This window comes from Vigna angularis, chromosome 8 (assembly GCF_016808095.1).
Source record: "Vigna angularis cultivar LongXiaoDou No.4 chromosome 8, ASM1680809v1, whole genome shotgun sequence".
Classification (NCBI taxonomy): Eukaryota; Viridiplantae; Streptophyta; class Magnoliopsida; order Fabales; family Fabaceae; genus Vigna; species Vigna angularis.
The window spans coordinates 26,338,123-26,361,525 of record NC_068977.1 but is presented as its reverse complement, the minus strand read 5'-3'; the positions used below and the strand labels follow the sequence as shown (position 1 = coordinate 26,361,525).

At 33.6% G+C, this 23,403-nt stretch overlaps 1 protein-coding gene across 2 annotated transcripts; it reads left to right on the top strand.

Moving 5' to 3' along the window:
* The first annotated feature begins 16,341 nt into the window (after window positions 1-16,341).
* On the top strand, window positions 16,342-21,737 carry LOC108343705 (uncharacterized). 2 transcript variants are annotated; one of them, XM_017582043.2, is made up of 3 exons: window positions 16,342-16,628; window positions 19,807-20,016; window positions 21,237-21,737. In XM_017582043.2, exons 2-3 carry the CDS (start codon window positions 19,834-19,836, stop codon window positions 21,498-21,500), a joined length of 447 nt encoding a protein of 148 aa, XP_017437532.1. In that variant the 5' UTR covers window positions 16,342-16,628; window positions 19,807-19,833; the 3' UTR covers window positions 21,501-21,737. The 2 variants fall into 2 exon arrangements, with proteins under 2 accessions (XP_017437532.1, XP_017437531.1); XM_017582042.2 differs by having other exon boundaries at window positions 16,343-16,628; window positions 19,803-20,016.
* The last annotated feature ends 1,666 nt before the right edge of the window (window positions 21,738-23,403 follow it).

Here is a 23,403-nt window from a genome sequence, read left to right as displayed (position 1 = left end):
TAATTAATTTTTGATTTCAGATTATTCTAGTTTATTATTAAATAGTTAAATTAGTCTAATTTGTTATTAAACATTTTTCATGTTAATTAAATTATTAAAATTATAAAAAATTAAATTATTTGCATTACTGGGTTTCGAAACGTAAATCCATAAATTACTGGCAATTTTGTATAATCCTCACAAATAACGACGGTTTTGAAAAACTCCTGTAAATAGTGATGGTTTTAGAAAAACCCCCACTAAAATTGTTGAAAATCTTTGTGACAGTTATTTTTCTAATGGTTTTGCCAGCCCCAGAAAATGTATGTATCAGAGGTTAAAACCGTCGGTAATACAGAAAAATATCCCTCATAAAGTTAGTTATTTTTGTAGTGCATGGTATATCACTAGTGCAGGAAAACGATACGGCACCGGTTAATTTCACTGATAGACATCGGTTTTTGAACCGAGGCATATTCAGGCGAGGCAAAAAGTGATAACCCTTTTACCTCGGTTCTAAACCGGGTTATTTTTTCGGTCTCTACGGCCTCGGTTAGAACCTAAACCGAGGTAGTAGGATTTTTTTTTCATTCTATTTTCAAACCCCAGAATCCCAGATTGAAAACGTTAAAAACGTTAAAAATGAAAGAAGTCAGATAACAAAATTCATTCATTCAGTCACGCCAAACTTGATTCATTCATTCTATTTTCTTTCCATTACAGTTCAAAAATCTAAAACAATCAAGAATTTCATAACAGAATCAAAAAAGACACAATATTACAACATAATGTCAAAATTCTCTCTACAGATGCAATGCAGTAGAATTACATTCTCAGAAGCAATATTACAGCAGAAGAAACTCAGAGATGGATGAAACAGAAAGTCAAAGAAGCCAAATTTTTTCCTCTTCGCACATGGTGAAACAGAAAGCCAAGTTTCTCTATTCTTCCCCCAACGGCATGGCCCGCCGTCCCTCCACCTCCTGCCCCGCCACCCCGACGAAGCCTTCACCGGCTTTTTGATGAATTAATATTTTATTGATTTCACTTAGCTTATTGTACTGGATTTAATCAAGGAATTATGTTTGAATATACAGTATTATCCTATTTTTCCTAATTGTGATTAATTTGTTCGGAAATTCTTATTTTAACTAATTTGAATTATCTGAGCTAATTACTTTGCAAGGAAAATTTTGGAAATAGAAATTGAGACATTTAAAAGGATATTCATTCACACAGTGTATTATTTGACTGAAATATGCTACACTGTATTGATTTATTTTGTGTTGAATAAAAGAAAGATGTACAGATCCTGGAGACTTCAAGAAAAATTGCAGTTTGGTTTGGCTAAAATAAAGCACCTCCAATTCATTTTCTTTTGGAAGAAAACAACTTAATTCTTTGTTGATCTCTTAATTTCTCACGGCTGCAACATGATTTAAATTTTAGAACTCTTGATGGTTGCAAAGAGGTGCACGGTTGAAGTCAAATTGGCAATATCCAAATCAGCTCATGCTTCCACGTGAGAATAAGGGCCAAATCCCTTCTTGAAATGTTCAAGCACAAATTGGCTACATCTCACGGCCATGAATGGGTGTGCACGTGGCAGCCAATGTTTCCTTTCTTTGTATATTGATATATAGACATTATGTGATGAAGTGGAGGAGTAATGTTCGGCACATAATTCATGGGAAGCCTTTGGCTTTATTTTTCATAGTGGAAACATGACATGGAATCACACATGAAAATGGTCAACACATGTTTGCACCATCCAAAGCAAAGGAATGTGGGGTGGAAATTCACATGGCTCCACGTAAAAGAAAGGGGAACAAGTCCTTCTTTGTTGAATTTTTAAAGCAATAATTGGATTGAAACATTAGTCAGCAAAATTGGAGAATCTTCTTTCTTTTACTTAAGTGGATACACACAATGGAAAAGGTGGACCACCAAGGAGAACATACACGGCTGCACACATCAAAGTGGAGGGCCCCCTTGTTTTGATATGATTGATTAAAGTGATTGAAAGAAATTGATGCAAGAAGCACATCTCACACGGCAGTCAGCACACACATAATCTCATTTCAATTTTCTTTTCAAAGTGGAGACTTTCCTTGCTTTCATTGGTGCATCATGACATGGAACTACGCTTCACCTCTCGGTTTTTTCTCTCCAGCTGCACTATTGGAATTTATTATTCTTCTTTCTATTGATGAGCTTCAAATGAAGACATTAGGTACAGCACAAAGTTCACGCAGCTGCCACAAAAGAAGTCCAGCCATCACACAAGAAATTCTTCACGGCCTTGCTGCAGCAGAAACTCATCCAGCCTTCACACTTCACACGGATATGGAAGCCAAAAGTAGAAGCATACACAAGAAGCAGTCAAACGTTGAACAGCAAGTAAGTCAGTAGTGGAAGTGGGTCATATAAGTGAGTGCTCCATGCATTAATCCTTAGTGTTACATCCATTAATCCTGAGGGCTCCATTCACTTAAGAAATAATCATCATCTTGCAAAATGAGTGGAGAGTCCAATTAGCACAGGAACGTGGTGCACGTTTTTATTGAGATTTTTCTCAAGTGCCCAAAGTGTCTGGGAGGAGAGGGCCGTGAGGTTCCAGAGAGGTAGACAGAGATGGAAGGTGTGTGAACGTGAGTAGTGTGTGGGCATTAGACCAGAGGAGACAAGAGTTGGAGAAGGAAGGGAAACCGTCACTGCTGGAATGGAGGATGACTTGAAGTTCTTGTTGTCTTCTCATGTGGTTTTGTACAACCTTTTTATTTAAAGCTTTAATCATCTTCTGTTATATTAATCTTGTATTCCATTGAACTGTAATCTGTATTCTGTTTTGTGCAAAGTTTTATTGTAAATTTAGAGTTTTGTAATTTCATTGTGGAAGTGTTTTCCTTCTTTTACTTTATGCTGTAAAGTCACGGCTATTTAAGGGTTGTTCATGTTTCTTTCATTGAAGTTTTATTTGATGCACTTTGTTGAATGTTTTTATTGTTTAATGCTTAATGTTCACGGCTTTCCAAAGAAGAGAATGAATTGTTTTGTATGTGTAGCAAAGAAACTCTCTGTTAAGTTTAATTTAAGCATCTATTTTGTGTTTTTAAGTTTTGTTGTTAATTGGATGATCATGGGTTACGTGAAAAGCCTTCTTTTTCTTGTATGAAGTCATCATTTTTCTTCTAGAAATTTCATTTAGCATTAGTATAACATGTGGGTCATCTTTTTGTATTAATTTTGTCTTTCAATTCTTGGTTTGAAGAAGTAGTAACGTGGCTAGCAATGAGATTCGGTGGAGATTTGTTTTTCAATTGAATTCTAAAAAAAAAAGATAAGTGTTAATTAAGAAGGAAGGAATACGGTTGTTGAATAAAAAAAAGGGGCATATGATTTCTTTGTAAAACAAAATAGGTTGGATGATGGAAGTTCACGGCAATTGATGTCTCAATTTGATTTTTGCTCTCAATGAAACCAAAACAAACACGGCAAATTCCAGAATTTTTAGAAGCAATGTCTCTTTAAAATTTAAATTCTGTAATAAGATTCTGTATGTTTTCTGAGCATTCACAGTTTCTGTATTTTAATTCAATCTTGGTCAATTGTGCATTTTGTAATGTTTTGTTGTTTTTAACTGTGTAACCAAGCTTTTTAATTTGCAATTCAAACTTTGAACATTTACTTTCAAAACCTTGTGTATTTTCTGTCTAAGATTTAAGTGTTAAAATTTCACTGTGTAGCTCTGTATGAATTTTTATCTGTTATAGAATTAGTTTGATGTTTTCATGCAATTCAATGTTTTTAATTTTATTCGGTTGTTTTTAATTTTTAATTTCGTCATTTGCATTTCACAACAAAAATTTCATTTTCTATACCAAAAACAACCATCAAAACCCCCCCACAATTCGTAATAGACTTTAAACCTGATTCAAAAAAAAAAAAAAATTGGTCCTTGTGAAATGACCTAGGAGTCAGATCCTAGCTATACTGCATTCATTATTGCACAATAAAATTTGTATGGGCCGCGACAGCTCGTATCACTTCTGTCCCGCATGCCTCTGCAAACAAGGTTTTAATCGATGGAAAAGGTTTCTAACGGTGAAAACAAGGTTTTAATCGGTGGAATCGAAGGGAAATGGTGAAAAGGAGAAGAAACCCTAACGGAGGGTTTAGATCTATGAATGTTTGAGGGCAGAAGGCTTACCGTGACGATGAACGGCGACTTGCGGCAAGGGATGAACGCGGCTTGCGGCGTGCCCTGAGGTTGGGGTTTGGTGGAGAAGAGAAACTGGAGGCGAGAGGCCGAGAGGGCGAGAGGGCGAGAGGGCGAGAGGCGAGAGGGCGAGAGGCGAGAGGGCGAGAGGCGAGAGGGCGAGAGGGGAGAGGGGAGAGGGAAGAGGGTGAGAGGGTGAGAGGGCAGAGGCAGAGGCAGAGGGCGAGAGTGCAGAGTGCGAGAGAGAAATTCGTGTTTTAACCTAGGGTATTGCCTCGGTTAAATTTAAATCGGTGCCTAATTTCAGAGTATTACCTCGGTCAAATTTAAACCGGTGCCTAAAGTCTTTCAATCACAGGGAATTATCTCGGTTCGCCTTTTACTCGAGACAGTAAAGTTTATAGGCATCGGTTAATATACAACCGAGGCATATAACTACTCAATGTTTACGAAAATACCACCGCATTTTTATATGCTTCGGTTTTAGTAAAACCGAGGTATATATAGCGCGTTAAAAAACGCTTTTTTTACTAGTGTATGTAGTGATTTGAGAGTGACAGTAGTGACTATGTGAAGTGTGATGTGAAAAATCTTAATTTAATCTCTTTATTTATATTTTGTCTTAATTTATCCTCAATTTCTTTTAAATTGGTGCATTTTCATTCTTCTTCGAGTTGAAACCAAATTTAACTTTTACATAAATATTATAATTGTTATAATGATGTTTTTATTAAAATTCATATTTTTATTAATGTTTTTAATAAGATTAAGTTTATTTAATTTATATTTTACATTGAAAGTTTTTTAATTTTAATTTTAAAATTTTAAATTTTTATAAAACTATTTTAAAATTTCATATTCAAATTTATAAAATTTTTAATTTTAAACCAAATCTAATATTTGTATAGAAATTATTGATATAAATATTTGAAACAAAATTTAAATAAAGTTCAATAAAAAAATATAAATTTAAATAAATTTAATATTGTTAAAATAATTAATAAAAATATCAATTTTAATAAAATTATCATTATATAAAAGTTAAATTGGGTCTCAATTTGAAAAGAGATGAAATTGTTCTCTAATAATTTTCTCCACCTAATTTCTCCACTAACTTTTCTTATTTTTTTCCTCTCACTTTTAAAATTAGATTTTTTTTTCAACCTACTTTCTCCACTCTTTTTTTTTTTCATTGTCTTTCTCGAATCACTTTCTCAGTTCAATCACTCTATAAATATCCACATTTTTTACTTACAAAAAAAAAAAACTTTTGACTCCATTGTAAGACATACATATTGTCTTCCCCACAACATCACTCTTTTATAAGACACATCTTCTACACATCATCATTCAATTCTAGCACACACAACTCCTCTATACAAATTCAACCTCATACATTATTTCTTCCTCTACTCTCAAAATTAATCAGGATAGACCTAGGAAAATTAAGAATAATTATAAATAATATTTGTATGAATTTACTATAGTTTAAAGATGTTAGGTGAATGCATGTGATATCCTATAGGTGATTGTTAATTTTTATGATGTTGGAGGGTTACCAAAGAAGTTAAAAAAGGAGTTATATATTAGTTTATGCACCATTTATTAGTTTAGAGCAAGCTAATCTGGTGGTATAGGTGTTGATCTAGCCTTCCTACGCATGAGGGACCTAACTTCAAGTCTTGCTACAAAATTTGGGAAATTAAATCCCTTTTGAGTGTTGTCGAGCTCCAACCAATCTATAGTGTTCCAGGAGCACAAAGACCTCGGTCTAGAGTGTCTAAAGAGGCCAAACAATGAGTTTATGTTAGTATTTTTCTTCTTCTTCTAGATTTGGGACAAGTTTTAAGTCTAATTTAAGGAAATAAATACTACATTAGCAAGGGTTAGCCTCATAATTAAAACCTACCCCCTTGAGAGAATTTTCAGAGAAAGAATGATGGAAGCTACTCCAGGATGCGTAGAAGAAGCTCCACAATGCAGAGAACTGGCAGCGGATTGAATGAATCAGTAGAGTTACGGAGTGCACGTAACGTGTTTGTGAATATGCTAGAGGTGTTGAGTGGCTGTGTTTGGTAGAGTTCTAGCTCAGTAGGCTTTCCAAAGGAGAAAGAAGCTAGAGGAGGTGCAAGATAACAATGCACAAGGTTGAACTTGAGAGTAAAAGCTGAAAATTGGCAACATTTCCTTACTTCAAATCAAGTTATTCTTACAATGGATTGAGGTTCTCTTTTATAGATGAAGAGAGGCCTTCAAACGTGCCTAGCAAGCTACTGGAAATGTAAGAGAGACGTGCCAGATAAGCTATACGGACTAAGCTACATGTTCCATGTGCACAACATTGAAAACGTGCTCAAAAGAGATGAAACTACATGGTTGCTTTGTATTTCATATATAACATGTGCTTCAAACTTGGACATTGGTGAGTGGCAGTGGCTGCAAGCTTCTTTGGCTGCTTGGTTATGGTTCCAAGCCTTATTATTGTCCTACAAAACAATGTAGATATATTTAGTAAAGTAAACATTCTAAGACTTAGAAAGAAAAGAACTTTTGTTTATTCAACTTCCCTTTCTTAGTCTTAAGTTGATACTTCTTAGGATGGGAAGTCCCTAAAGGGGTTGCCATCAAAGAGAGAGGGCTTTCGGGTTTGTCACGCCAAGGTCTAGAAGTTGAAATTGTTGAAGGTTGAGTACAGATAAAGGTAGCTTGGAGTAGAGGTAAGAGGACCTAACTTTCAATGTATATGTGAGTCATCTTAATTGTTTAACAAAAATGTCATTGTGTTTCATGTATTAGGGTTTTAGGATTTTTACGTGTTGCATAAACATGAGACATGATTTTATATATTATATGATTTGATTGGATTACTGCTTTCCTGCCAAGCTGTGGTAGTCTAGATACAAAAAGAACTCGGTCTAAAGTTTCTAAAGAGGCCAAATTCGTTTAAATTTTTTATCCAAAATAGTGAGTTTAGGTTAATATATTTTTTCTGGATTTGGCCAAAGTTGGAACAGGTTTTAGGTCTAATTTAGGGATATAAATACTAAATTAATAAAGGTTAACCTTATAATTAAAAACTACCCCCTTGAGGTAATATCCAGAGAAAGAGAAAGGGCTTTCGGGTTTGTCATGCCAAGGTCTAGAAGTTGAAATTGTTGGAGGTTGAGTACAAATAAAGGTTGCCTGCAGTAGAGGTAAGAGGGCCTAGCCGTCAACGTACATTTATGAGATATTATGTGTGGGTGCATGTTCCTTTTGTTTGTTGTGTGAGCCGTGAAGGTGATGTTATGTATCATGCGAGTCATGTTAATTGTTTTAACGAAAATATTATTATGTTGCATGTGTTAGGGTTTTAGAGTTTTACGTGTTGCATAAACATGAGATATGATTTTATATATTATATGATTTGATTGGATTATTAATTTCCAAGACCAAGTTGTGTAGGGATGGTTTTGGGTTATGTTGTATGTTATGTGGTTGTCGGGTTATGTATGTGTAATGCCTTGTTGATATATGCCTAGATCATATTGTTAATAGACTATGATGAATTCTTTTGGGTTGAATTACATGAGGTTATGGTGTTTAAGGGATGGATGAACTATATGCATTGCTATAGTTGATTTACATGCTTCCTATGTTTGCTATAGTTATGTTTTATGATTGTATTGATGATTACTTGGTGTGTTTCCATGTTTTGTGCCTTGTTGGTCTATTCAGGGGGGAAATTAGGTGTGAAATTAGGTCGTTCGAGTTTTGGCTGAGTTGGCCAAGTTGTCAGGCCAAGTTGGCTGAGCTGTTAAGCTGAGCTGGTCGGGCTGTTTAGGTATGGGATGTTCTAAACCTCGGTTTCGAGATTCTAGAGCTTGGATTTGGACGTTCTTAAGGTCGTTTTGAGGGTTTTTAATGCTGACAGATGTGCAGGGGATGTTAGCTAAGATGTGTGAGGTTTTGTTTGAATTGTTTATGTTTTAGCTAAGCTAATAGCCATGCTATTTGGGGACCTCGATTTTAGGGTTCTAAAAATTGTTTTTGAGTGTGGTTTAGGTCAACTTAAGGGTTTTAGCACTTGGCCGAGCTATATATGGAGTTGGTCGAGCTCTTTGAGCACCTTACCGAGGTAGTCTAGGTGAGGCTGAGCTATTTTAATTATTTTCTAAGTTGCGTGATGTGATTTCCAAGTTGTTGTGTATATGTGCCGAGTTTTTTGAAGTATTTGTAATGTTGGTTGAATTGGTTTTCCTTACTGTTGTTTGATAAACCATGTTATTGTGTTAACTATGTTTGAGACAATGAATTTTATGTCATCTTACGTACTTTTTAGTCATAATGCGAGAAAGTCCCTTCTTTGGTGAGTAGACCTTGTTTTGGTGAACAAGAAAGTCTCACGTTGGTGTGTGGGTCCTGTTTTTGGTGAGCAGGTAATACCCGCGTTGGTGCATGGGCCCCATTTTGGTGAACAAAAAATGTTGATGCGTATGCCTACTTTTGTTGTACTAGTCAGGTTTGTTGGATAAGAGTTTGGATTAACAATGTATTTTGTGTTGTGAAATGGATTGATTTTATGACCTTATACATTATTAGTTAACTTTATTATAATAATTGTATTATTATATGTGTTTTTGGATGTTGATGTTGTTAGTTCATGCTTGCATTTGCAGTGACGGTTTCCATTTGCAATGATCATATTTATACAAGAGCAAATAATGTTATAGAAGACATTGTTGATGATGCTGATGCGGTGTAGATCGATAGGCGAGTGGGATATTATTTTTGGAGTTTTCAAAGTTTATTTCTTTCAAATAAATTATGTTGAGAACTTTTAGTACAATATTTTCAGTTGTATAGAGATTGTTTATTATCTCCACGAGTTGTATGGAGATTGTTCATAATTCTCCTATCCTTACATATGCAAAACAAATTCTTACTTCTGATTCTCTTTTTGTAACTTTTTAGTATGCACCAAAATATCACAATGAATTTGTAGAAAAAGTAATGCCTTGTATCTCAAGCCAAGAGGGGGGTTGAATTGGATTTAGCTTAAAAAATAGTTGTTTCAAAAAGCTTTGCAAAATATTTAAGTTTTCTTGAAATCAATATGACAAGTATATGAATAACAATAAAAGAGAAGGAGAAAAATATCAACACAAAGATTTATATTGATTAGGCCAAGCCTAAATCCAGTCTTCCTAACAACCTTAGTCGAAGGGAACTACTATAATGATAGAATTTACAAGCAAGAATACAGAGAAGTCCCCTCTCATTACATTATCCTTCCCCAACTCAATACACTACAAAAAAGAAGGGCCTTCCCGAAGGCCAAAAGCCCTCGGAAAATGCCATAAGCCGTCGGAAAAGGGTATTTACAGATGGCTTATCGACGGCCAATGAGCCCTCGGTAAATCCCTTGTCGCTAACAATTACTGTTAGCAAAATGATGAAGATGAAGTTTTGATGATATCTAAATCAAATCAAGAACAATCAAGACTCATGAAGAATGATTTTTTGAAGACTTATAACTTTTGTAATAACTGTATAAACATAGGAAATTAGTGGTTTTATGTATGCATTCAAAAGTGATGTAAAAATAAACCAAGTAGCAAAACTGTGCAGTGTTAATCGATTAACAGGGGTAAATAATCAATTATTCCAGAGAGCCATGGAAAAGCTCAGCACTGCATGCTAATCGATTAACAAGGGCTGTTAATCGATTAGCGCTAATCGATTAGCATGGGCTGTTAATCGATTAGCAAGGTGACCGTTTGAAAAACTAGCCGTTTTCGAGCCGTTCGACTATCCGTTGTTTTGTCTTTTAGTGACTAATCGATTAGCAACTTAAGATAATCGATTAACACAGTAAGAAAGGCTGAAAACGAAAAATGGAAGAGCTTTTGGATGAGTCTATAAATAGACTCTCATTTCCTCTCAAGGGAATTATCTACATCTCTTCCCTTGTGCTCAAATACTCAGAAACTCTTGAGAATTGTGTGCTCTTGCTCAGCTAAGGAAACTCTGTCTGTAGAGTTGGTGAAATACTGCTATGGTGATAGAGGAATAGTTGGTTCATCCTTGGTGTATCTAAGGAAGTGTTCGGAAGAGAAAGTCATCCTTCGTGAAGTATTCGGAGGAAGTGTTTCATCCTTTGTGAAGATTCAAAGGAGGTGTTGTCTCATCTCTTGTGGCATCAAGAGAGGTGTTTTCTAAACTTTTACAAATTGTATCTGTGTGATTGTAGTTTGTAATTGTTTTGTGATTAGTGAAGTGTTTATCTTGTTTTGAGATAAGCGACTGGACGTAGGATTGGTAAGATCCGAACCAGGATAAAATCATCTGTGCAAATTTCTCTCAACCTTACTCTATTTAATTGTCTTTATTATTTGCTAAGTAAGTTTAATTGAGTAGAAATTTTTAAGGCACATGTTTTTAGTAAGAACCAATTCACCCCCCCTCTTGGTTTGTTATTCCACGCTAACCATTCCGCTGCAGCCGCTCTGACAATTACCGAGGGCTTCTGCCCTTCGGTAATTACCGAGGGCTTCTGCCCTTCGGTAATTACCGAGGGCTTCTGCCCTTCGGTAATTACCGAGGGCTTCTGCCCTTCGGTAATTACCGAGGGCTTCTGCCCTTCGGTAATTACCGAGGGCTTCTGCCCTTCGGTAATTTCTGAAGGGTAAAAGCCTTCGGTAATTTTCGAAGGGCAAAAGCCTTCGGTAACTTCTGAAGGGCAAAAGCCTTCGATTATTACCGAAGGGCTGAAGCCTTCGGTAATTACCTAACGTGGGTATTTACCGAAGGGCAAAAGCCTTCGGTAATTACCTAACGTGGGTATTTACCGAAGGGCAAAAGCCTTCGGTAAGTTGAAGGGAAATGTAAGGGACAATTGTATTTCTGGCAAAACCAACAACATAAACAGACCTACATAAAAGTTTTCAAGCACAAACAGACTGCATAACAGTTTGTTTATTTGTTTATTTGATCTTATTATTAATAAGAAGTTATCCTTTCATGTCTGATTTAGCGTCTTTCTTTGTTTATTTTACATCTTTAATTGCAAGTCAATGACATGCAATTAATTTGTTTCAAGAAGTTAATTAATTGACCATTATAAGTTGCTCTAATTATAAATATTAACACTTAAAATATACATATTTATATATTATTTTTAAAAAATAACTTTAACCATTAATGAATCAAATTTAACTATATAAACACATTATTAAAGTTAGCAATATATACTATAACTATTATCAAACTTAACAATTAACTACATTATTTATAAAATAATCATTTTAAAATTTAACTATTATCAAACTTTTTATCATCAATTACATAAAAAGAGGAAATTGCATGTTGAGAAACCCATTACCCTAGAAGTGATGAGTTATTAGGATATTTATTTTTATTATTAAAAAAAAAAAGTCCATTACTTGTTAGGTGTACTTTATTCTGAATCATTCTTACACTTCTAAAAATTTTATTTTTAATCTTAATTAATATTTCTTTAGTTTTTTTCTCTTTTTTTAAAGTTAGTCTCTATCCTTAGATTTTGAAATTTATACGTATTTAGAAATTTGTACGAATAGAAGTAAGCAAACAAAATATTCACTAGTAAAAAAAAAGTTTTTTAACGCGGCTAATAGGTCTCAGTTTGCACAAACCCGAAGCAAATATGAATGCGATGGCAGTATTGCAATTTGAGTGAACTTATAGGTCTCAGTTCAACAGACACTGAGGCATAATAGTCATATTACCTCGGTTAGAAACTATCCAAAGCGTATAATCTGCGTATAGGCATCGGTTGGAGGAAGGAATCGAGGCAGTAGAAGTGTATTACTTCGGTTAAAGGTATAACCGAGGCAAGTTACCTTACCTACTACTGCAATGTTCTTCTCTCTGCTACATCCAAGAAAAAAGTTCTCCATCATCATCTCCACCACAGGGTCACCAATAGGTGGTCGCCGCCGCTACAGTGTTCTCGCATTGCTTCGCTATTCCTTTTATCGCGCAAGATCTAGATGTTGGTGCTGCCATCCAACCACTGCCTCACCGTCGCGCCTCCCCGTTGTTGCCTTGCTGCTGCTCCCTCCCCGCTGCGTCCACAACGTCACCGCCGCTACCTCCCCGTTGTTGCCTCGTCGTCACATGGTCAAGATAGTGTTCCCGTCGTCCGTCGAGCTCCCTCTGGTCATTGGCGGCCTGCTTCATCCAGGCGAGCCTCTCGTCACCAGCTTCATCCATTGGGGAGCCATGGAGCCCATAGTCGAGTGCGGGGAGGCTCGAGGTGGGGCTGAAAGCACCGTAGTGGCCGCGGAAAGCAGGACTGATGTTGACGACGTCGAGGAACGGGGCTTGAACCACTGGACCCCGGTGCGGATCGGCAGCGAGTAGAGAACCACCCAAGGACGGAGGAGTGAGGGTGGAGGGCGGACGGGATGACAACGCCGAAGGATTCATGGAAGGAGGGGGAGCAGAGGAAACCGGTGACGGTGGTGAGGGTTTTCTTGTCTTCCTGCTGATAATTTTTTGGGTTTTCTTGTGTGCATGTTGGAACCTCTATCCTTTGACATTCAGATTCAGCCTCAGAAATTGAAACAGCGTAGGTATCAATTGAGAATCTCACTGATTTGCTACCATATTATTTCACCTTTCACTTTGTTAATTTCCTGATAATTGAAAATAGGATGGTCAGATGTTGTTTTTACCATTTCATTTGCAACTTGATAAAGTAAAACGAGGCATGACAGTATGAACCAAGTCTTAAAATCTAAAAAAAAAACACGCTACTGTCTTGGTTATCTAAGAACCAAAGCATAATCCTATCTTGTTTTATCTCGGTCCGTAACCAAGGCATAAAGCCTACCCTTTTTACCTCGTCCATATATGTCTCGATTGCAGAATCGATGCCTATAAGCAAAAATAACTGGTATATTTTCTTCTTATTATACTAGTGATTACAGAAAATGAACTTCAAAATTGAACTTACCGAAATCTACATTACTCGAAGGTTTAAACCCTTTAGTTGTCCCTGTTTATGTGCGCTTTTCCCAATTTGATCCCCTTCTTATTAGAATCCCCAATTGAGTCCTTATAAGTGCTAATTTGAATCAATTGAGGCCTTGCCGTTAAATTTAGTTAACGGAGTTAAGTTTTTGCACACGTGGAAGATTGATGTGTCAAATTTTTAAAACGTGGCATACTGAGAGTTGAACGTGGAATTTAGCAACTTTTTAAATTTTAATAATATGAATTTCTGAAATGGGATTTAGGGTTCATAGAAGAGGAAGAAGAAGCTACAGGTGGCAAAGAAGATGAAAGTAAATTTGTCATTAAATGGACAGAGGATGACCAAAAGAACCTCATGGATCTAAGAAATTTTGAGCTGGAAAGGAACACGCGGTTGGAGAATCTTATTTCTAGAAGAAGAAAGGAGATTGATATATGAGAAGAATATAATAGACTTAGACTTTGCTGATATTCCTAGTAAAAACCTAACCCAGAAAAACCCAAACAGCATCCAGAGCACCACCGTAAATCTCCTCGCGCGATCTCCTTCTTTCACATGTAATTCCCAAAATCCAAAAAACGCAAAAAAAAAACCAAACTGCCACTCTCCCTGAAATCGCGAGTCTTCTCCTCCATCACTAGCAAAGTGATATAACCAAAACCATTGTCAAGTACAAAACCCCTTACCTTGAAGCTGACACCATTTAAGATTTTCTTTTCCCCAAAAGATTTGTACATATCTCTACACTCAATAAGAACATCAGAATCATCATCCTGATCCCGCGCCGCGCTCAACTGTTCTGATTTGTGCAAACCCTGGCAACAACCTTGATGTCAGCCAGATATCCATTGGAAGAAAAAAAAACAAAACTTTGTGTGTACCCAAAACCCCAGACTCACTTAACACCAACCCCAACAACAAAATCTGATTACTGAACAAAAAAGCGAAATCAAAGTATAGACATTTACATTGAAATTAATAGGGGAAGAGTCCTGGCTCTTGAAGTTCTGCGGAGGTGCGATGCATGCGCACACAACCTTCTGGTGATACCTATGACAGTGGTTGGTGTAACGGAAGGTGTTGGGAGGAGGGATTCTGGTGGAAGCATTTTGTGCAGTGAAGGGTAGAAAAGGGGTGGTGGTTGACAGGGAAACCATGGTAATGAGGAATGAAGAAAGGAAAAGAGAAGAGAAGAATTTGCTGAAATCACCACTCTCCCTGAAACCGCAATCCTTCATTAGTTAGCCAAACCCACGTCGCGATAGTGCACTATCTCCCCTTCGTGGCGTAGAAGCACAAGCAATTTTACCCAATTTGCTGAAATGCAATTGGGGTGGATTTGATCGACAACCACTTCTCAGATCTACAACCACTTAATCTCCATCCCTTCGTCTGATCTACAACCACTTCTCAAATTTTTAATCCCATTCAATTTGATTGAACCCTAATATTATATTATTACATTTTACCAAAATTTCACGCTAGCCTAAATCATGTCACGTCTTAAAATTTTGATACATCAATTTTTTACCTGTACAAAAACTTAACCCCGTTAACTAAATTTAACAACAGAAGCTCAATTAATTCAAATTAGTATTTATAAGAACTCAATTGGTAATTCTAGTTAAAAGAAGATCAAACAAGAAAAAACTCAGGAGAACTAAAACGTTTAAAACTTACTCTAACTCTCAATTTCCTTCGCATGGGAAATTACATTGACGCCCATAAGGAGTCTCTGAAAATCTCTCCCACCTTGAAAATTCTGAAGACACTGCAACAAGAGTCAGGACGCCGGGGACAACGCCTCGTTTGCAGCCTGTGGGATGGCCTCGTCAGCCGCCGGTGGCGGCAAGATGGCCTCATCAGCAGTTGGCGGCTGCTTGGCCTTGTCCAGAGCCGCCGCCGGCTTCGCTTCATCCGCAGCCGCGAGCATGGTTTCGTCCGCCTTCGCAGCAGTGACCCATCAACGCAGCCTTCGTGACTCCCCGCAGCCTCCGTGATCAAAGAATTCAAATCTTTTGTATATACTCACTGGCATGTAACGTCAAAGAATCAATTTTTTTTTATATACTCAATAAAATAGCACAATTTTTGCATATGATTTTTTATTTTATTTTGTTTTAAGTAATTATGTTCTTCATTTCTCTGTGCTAATCTAAATCTAATTTTTATGGAATTTGAAAATTTACTTAATTTCCAACTAAATATTTGTATGGTAGGCAATTAAAAAGATTAGAATATGTATCAATAAGTAGAGTTTTATGGAGGACTCAAAGATCCTAATTTCAATAACTAAAAATTATAATAAAAATTAAATATCTAAAAAGAATTTGACGAAAGAAACTTTAAAGACAATATTTAATTTTGATCTGTTAAAATATTATCTTTATTTTCTTTTTATTTTTAATTTTAGTTTATATATTATTATTTTTTACTTATATTTTGAATTTAATTCATATTTTCTTATTATAAACAAAGGTATATATTGAACACAGAAAAAAAATCTAATACATCATTTTCATCATATTAAAAAAAATTATTATAAATTTTTTAAAATATTTAATATAATCACATAATTCAACATAAATCCGAACCAATAAATCCGAAACAATATTTAAAATATTGTATCGCAATCCTACACCAAATGTCGATGAATGACCATAATTGTTGTACAGTCGAAAAGAACAATAATAGTGTGATTTTATTATGATAAATTCTAGTTAATAGACCCCCTACTGATTCATTATTAAGTTTTGTGCTTATCTCAATAGTGACATTATTTTTAAAATTTGACATTTTATCATTGTTATACTAACTTTGAAAGACAGTAGTTGTAAGATCCGAAAAATCTAGATATAAATCAGTAATTGAAATATATTAAGTTAAAGGTTTATTTTAATACCAAGTGGATAATTAGAATAAACTATATATATTTGATGTGAAATAATTAATTGAGTTAAATATATGAAAATAAGAAAAATAGGGGAAACAGAATAAATTAAATAAAAATAAAGAGAACATAATATCAGCAAAATAAGATTCACCTAGTGTTAAGTGCGTTTCCATGTGTACTTGTCTGAAGGGTGTTTTATTTTGCTTTACCTTCTTTTTATTTTTTTATAAAAAAAAGGTGAGAGTGGAAAAAGGGGAAACCGTGTTGCATCCACTAGGTACAAGAGCTCCTTCGCCTCTCTTATTCCCTTTTCTTTTCCTTCTTCAAAACCCAAGGAAAAAAAAACCCCTAGAGGAAGAGGAGGTTCTGCGGTGTGAGAACAATAGAGAGGAATATCAACGCGTTTTGGGAAAGAAGGAGAAGAGGACACAGAACGGAGGAGAACCGTGAGCTGTGGGCGTGGAGGGTGAGAACGTGAGGTATTCGAAGAGTTTTCGATTTGAGAGGTTGCCATAAAGACAGGACTTCGGATCAAGGTATAGGGAGCTAAACTTGTTTTGTTAGCTTTTGATTGGGTTATTCGATTGTTGTATTTCTGTTCAGCCTATAGACGTTGAATCAATCCAAAAGTTTTCTTAAGTTTAAGTTTGTACTGAGAAGCTTTTTGAATAAATAGTATACACTACCCTTCTGATCGAAAATCCAAATTTAAATAATAAGATTGAATAGCTTATGATAGGTTCTTCTCACTTCTAAGTAATGCTTACGCAATGAAAATGTCTTGAATTTAAGAGTATGGCATGCTAATTCATATCATGTTCTGTTTTTCAGTAATTACGCTATTTTTGATTAATTGAACTTATAATTATGTTGCATACTCTAATTGAACGGAAATAAATAGGCATAGGGTAGTATTATATCTAATGAGCACCAATTAGTTAAAAGCAAAGAGTTACATTGTAATTGGAAAGTTGTACTGCAACAAAGAGTAGAAGTTATTGGGACTTGTAAAATGATTGATTGGATTACTAATTCTTGCTAAAAACTTTACATAACTGTGATTAACTGTCTGAATATGTAAGGGTTGGAAATCATGTATTGTTAAAAAAAATATTGTATAATGTTTGGGATAATTGTGGTTTGAAGGGTGAGGTTGTTGATGCATGGATTTTATGACTAATTGTTTGGAAGTTTTAGGTGGCGAATTAGACTCTAATGCATTTGTATATTTTTAGTTCATCCTTAAGTCACTGTATAAGTTCCAAAATGGTTTTGGTTGTGTATAAGTTAGATTCCAGCTTGTGTGTTAAGTGCTCTCTTATAAAATCTATATAAGACACTTTGTGGTTTCTTATCAAAGAGGTTTGCTGTCACTACTTGCTGTCATTGCAGTTTCTGTTTCAGAATTCTGCACATTCTGTCATTGCTGTTTTGATTAAAATGCTGAATTGTTGGCTCTTTGGGTTTAAATTGCTGCAGAAAATTGTTTACTTTTTTGATTAAAGTGCTGCAGAAAATTATTTGCTGTTTTGACTAAAATCCTTGCTGTATTGAGCTGTTTTGATTGTTGTTACTGCATTAACATCTTTGCTGTATTAGGTTGTTTTTACTGCTGTTTCTGTACTAAAACATTGATGTTTTGCAACTTTATTGGGTTTTATAATTGAGATGATAATAAACTGGAAATTTTTATTTGAGAGGAAGTCATGTTGTTGGGTTATAAATTAACATCTCTAAATCAATGGTTAATGATGTGTATATTGGCTGGTTGGTGTGTATAACCTAATGAAAAATAAAATTGGTGCAACGGTTGTTGTTATTAGGGGGTGTAGATTCTACTTGTATGAATTTATTTGATGCTAAAATGCAGTAGGAGTATTATGAAACCCTGTCCAGTAATATAAACTCTTTGAAAAAGAGTTGGCAATCATTGATGTGGGTTGGTAGGCTATAATTCATGTTACAGTAATATGCTCAAAGGATGGTTTATGGTAATTAATAAATGGCAAGTATGCATATTAGAACTTAGACTAATTATGTCTGTGTGCTATTTCAATTATAAAGGCTAATAAAGTGAAAGAATTGAAATTAGATTTGGGAATAACAGTAGAAAATTAATTTTTAAGGTTTTGATTGGTAAACAATACATTCCAACAGCCAGGATAATATTAAATTGTGCAGATAACTATCTGCATAATTGGAAAATAATAATAATAATAGTAAAATAAATTAAATTTATAATTATTCGATAAGAGGAAATATATTATGAAGATTGTTTGGATACACTTGAGATTGAAACTGTAAAATAGTTCTTGAGGGCTTAATTGATCTCTCTCCTAATTTTCTATTTATAAGAATAAATTGTTACAAATATACATGATAAATAAGGTAGTCCTAAACACAATATAATGATAGATAGTATAATTCTAGACACAATATAATCATGATAAATAAAGTAATTCTAAATGTAATATAATCATGATAAATAGAGTAAATATTCTAACCGATACCTCGTGATTAGAATTATAATTTAGTAAAGATAAAATTAGTTAATTGAATAGGAGGAGGTTTCGGGTATTATCGAAGTAAGTGATTGGGATAATGTAGGTCTCAAACCCGGTTCAGGTTGCATAATATATATATATATATATTTTTTTTGCTTGAAAAATTAATCTGCATCATTTTATTAGAATTAGTATAGCTTTAACGAATGTGCAGGGAGGGAACGTTGGTGTGGACTGAGGTAAGTATATAGCTTGTAACTTGGATAAGTAAGTGAGATGTATGTGTTTCTTGTAATATGACATTTGCTTATGATTGATAATATATATATAGGTGCTGAAATTATTTGTATAGGAGTATAAGTAGAAGTTTAATTGTAAATGGTTTTATGTTATTAGAAAATGTTGCTGATAAGTTATAATTAGGTTCACATAGTTAATCTTACTGTAAATTAATGAGTATTTGAGGTTAAAGTTACATTAAGTAGGAACAGGGAAATTAAAATAAAACAGATAGGGTACGTATGGGATGTGTTTGGCACTAGAGATATGTTCATAAACTTGTGGTGATGCTGTTTGAAGAGACTAAAGTATGAACTGGATGACTTGCCGTGAATTGTCGTATTAAGCATGATGTATAAAAGGGAAATGGTATTACGTCATATATCTGATTTTGGAAAGGTGTAGAATTATACTATTTTCTGATTTTGGAAAGGTGTAGAATTATACTATTTTATGATTTTATTAGATTCTACTTGTCGTGTACACCTGTGCAATGATCGTATAACATGTTAGATGGGAATGTAGATTCTACAGGAACAGTGTGATTGACGAGAGAGGGGATCGACTATGGGAGTTTTATTTAAAGTTGATCTATTTATGTAAATGGTTGTATCAAACTTTTTACGTTATTGTTGGATTTGGATAATTTCTAGTTTTATGTTGTAAAAATTTAATTTTTTTTGGAAAATTTTAATTATGTTGTGATTTTAAATGAGTATATTTATTGAACTATGAAATTGATAAAATTACATGTGGTAGAATATGAAAGAATTTTTAGTACAGAATTCTTATAGATTAAAATAGAATGATTTTATTCATGATTGCGAAATTTTTTTTACACGTTTTTGTGACATTAAAATTAAGGGTGTTACAGTAGTGAAAAAGTTTGATTAATCTTCTTGACCAACTTCTATTTTTTGCATGCAGATAGATTGTTAGCTCAAGTAGGAGGAATAAGATGCCTCCTTACGACTGTATGTTTCTTTTTAAACCTCATATCGCAAAAGAAGCTATTTTGGATTTAGTTGTAAGGGTGGGAAAACATGTGTCTGGAAGAAATGGGGTTGTCACTGATGTTAAGAATCTCGGAACTATTCAGTTGGGATATGGTGTGAAGAAGTTGGATGGTAGATATTATCAGGTGAGGTTGATTGTTTGTGATACATTATAGAGAGTTTATGCATCATTGGTTGTTGTGCTGTTTATAGTACCTTTTTTTATATAAGTATTGACGTAATTTTGAGCCTAGAGAATATTTCAAGAACTTCACTAAATTACTCTACTATTTAGATGGTGCAATTCAATTAACTCATATTTTATTTAACAGTTGTCAGTTAATGAATTCATTTTCTAATAATATAGTTAAATTTTCTTGTAACATTAATTCTGATAGAGTATTTATGTGGTAATACATTCATGAAATTTTTGTCTTGTCATTTAACCTCATTGCGGTAACTGAACTACCATTGCACTAGTAGTATGTAGCTAGACCACCATCATTTAGGTGAATCCTTCATAGTTCTTGTTCTATTTATGTCAAAATTTCATTGCTTTAACTGTTTAATTTGGACTGTGTTAGTCATGGATAGAACTGTGTGTATAACATCATTAAAGTAATATAACAGAGGTTGATATAAAAAATTCTTTGGTAGTTTATGTATTTGATCATTGGAAATGTTTTGCATAGCTCTTCGCTTGAAGTATTCCGAATAAGTTAATTTTTAGGGTGTATAGGAGATTACCCAAAAAGAAACACTAAAATCTATGAGGGAAAACAAGTGAGAGATACATTGGCCAAAGTGGCATTAGACTATATGGAAAATGAGCATATTTAGTAGAATTTGCTGCTTAATTAGCCACCTGTTGAATGAGACCACACTAGATGTCCATCTTGCATATCAGTGATCTAATGAACCAGACTGACACAAATGACAATTAGTGCAATTGTTCTGGTAAAATGCTGATTACCTTAAACTGGAGAATAAAAATATAGAGTAAATAATTTGATTCAAAATTAACAATACTTCAAGCCAGAAAATTCAAGTCGGAAAGCCTTTGAGCTGTCTTCTTATTCTTGCCCTCCAAGGTTTTACATCATATATTCCTAAGCCCAAAAATATAACAACTATCCAAAAATATAATAACTATAAGATACAAGTGTTAGTCATGAATTGGGACATATGATTGAGAAATGTTTATTGAATGTTCTGTTTTAAGCTTGCAGCTACTGAAGTTTCTGTGAACTTTATTTAGTTTGAGAGTGTGACTTTAGTGAAACACGATGACTTAAAAATTAAAATTTCTTTTGAGTTTGAATGGAAATGATCCATGTGTGCCATTTTCATTTTTAAATGGATGTAGGGGACGCTGATGCAAATGAGCATGATGGCTACACCTGAAATCAACAAAGAGATGCATTACCTAAACAAAGAAGACCGGTTATTGCGTTGGCTTTTGGTCAAACAACGTAACACAAAATTTGGGCTTGATGTTTTAGAAGATGAAGGCAGGTTGGAGTTAAGCAATTTTTCCCAAATGAGTAAACTTGATGAAGAGGATGAAGAGGATGAAGATGAGATTGATGACGATGAGGAGTACCAATTGGAGGAAGAAGAGACGAAGTAAACTAAAAGACAACTGACTATGTTGTTTCCTTCCATAAAATCAGTTTGCATTATATTTTCAATGCCAAGTAAAGGATGAATGAATTTAGTTCATATTTGAACACTATGTTTACAGTGTCAAATAGATTTAATTCATGTTTATTTATTGAACACTATGTTAGTTCATTTTTAATGAGGGATAATTTAAGATATATGAATTTTATGGTAGTGCAAAAATAAGAAAAGGAGGTGCAGAAAGAACCAACTAACAACCTTGTTTGAGTTACATTCATAAAAAGTATAGGGCCACTAAGGCCCAGTACATTTCCTTTTTGTGGTTTTGTTCTTTTCCTGCTGTACTAATAAAAGCTATTGACATCATTATTAGATATCTAAAAACCAAAAAAATGATAGTTCTAAAATAACACTAAGAATCTTTAAAAGGTTAATTTGTTTCAATTCGTCTCTTGTTTATTTTTCATATTTTTTTAAAACAATATTAAAGATAAAATTCATCATCTCATCGTCCACGTCACAAACAACTATTACTAAATGTTGTGTCTATTTTACTCTTTTGGACAATTTAACATGATCAATGTAATTATAAATATTATATTTAAATCTAACTTAGATTCTACAATTTTATGAAAATTTAGTTTTAGTCTTTATAAAAATTTGATTACACATTTAGTTTTCCATTTTTTTTAAAATGAAACAGTTTTAATCTAATATTAATACACAATTCAATTGCCAACATAAAAATATTCTTATCTGATAATATCAGTATCCTTTATTTATTTATATAACACATTAAAAATAGTTTTAAATAATAAGCTTTATCATAATTATCTCGATAAACATATCAATATTTTTTTAATAAGAGTTGCAAGTGTTCATTCCCATAACTTTATAAATCAAAGGTGAGTTGACAAAAAAACATACGAACCAAAATAAATTGAATTTTTTGAAAAAAGAAAAAAACTTCTAGTGTAGTAGAATGCATGCGAAACTATGTATAAATAACAACGTCGTTATTTTTCTAACTTTTATTCAAATTCAATTAAGAAACAAAGAAGAAAAACAAGATAAGATGAATTTGGGCACGTGGGAGATAATAAAACATGAGAACAAATGAATAAAATTGAGTTTACTTCTTCCACCGACACCAACCCATTATTTTCTGCCACCTGTTTCCAATTTTTTTTTTTTACAAATGTCCTAATGACTCTCTCAACCAGCTTGAATAACATGCTCATCTGTTATCAATCCACAATAAAAAAAATTATTTGTTATTTATTTTATAATTTTGTCAAATATTTATTTAAAATATATTTGTACAGATACTAAAGATATTTAAAAAAAAACATTTTATAAATTTTTAAAATAAAATTAAAAAAAACTAAAATTTATTTTTAAATAAATTTAATCTAATAAAATAAAAATTAATTTAATTTTAATTTAATTTAATTTAATTTAATAACAGAATTTTAATTTTAATTTTTTACAGGTAATTAATTTCTATACGAATAATATGTTATTGTATAAATATTGAAATGTCCATTATAAACAAATAATAAATAATCATAAATATTATATGAAAATACAATAGATATAAATATTTTTACGATCTTCATATAAACAATTATATATATATATATATATATATATATGGGTTTGTTAACGCGCGTACACCTGTTTTTCAGTTGGTACATTTTAGTAATGTGTGTCGGGTTTTAGTAGACAAAAATATCATTATATATCATGGATTCTAAGTTTTAAGGTTAAGGGTATTTTAATAATTTTCATTCTCAAAACTAATAAAAAAAAGAAACCCCCAAAACCCTTATCTAATTTTATCTAATTTTCACAATCATAATGACATCAAAGGAATTGGTAATTGGCTTGGAAAAAATCAGAAACACTCA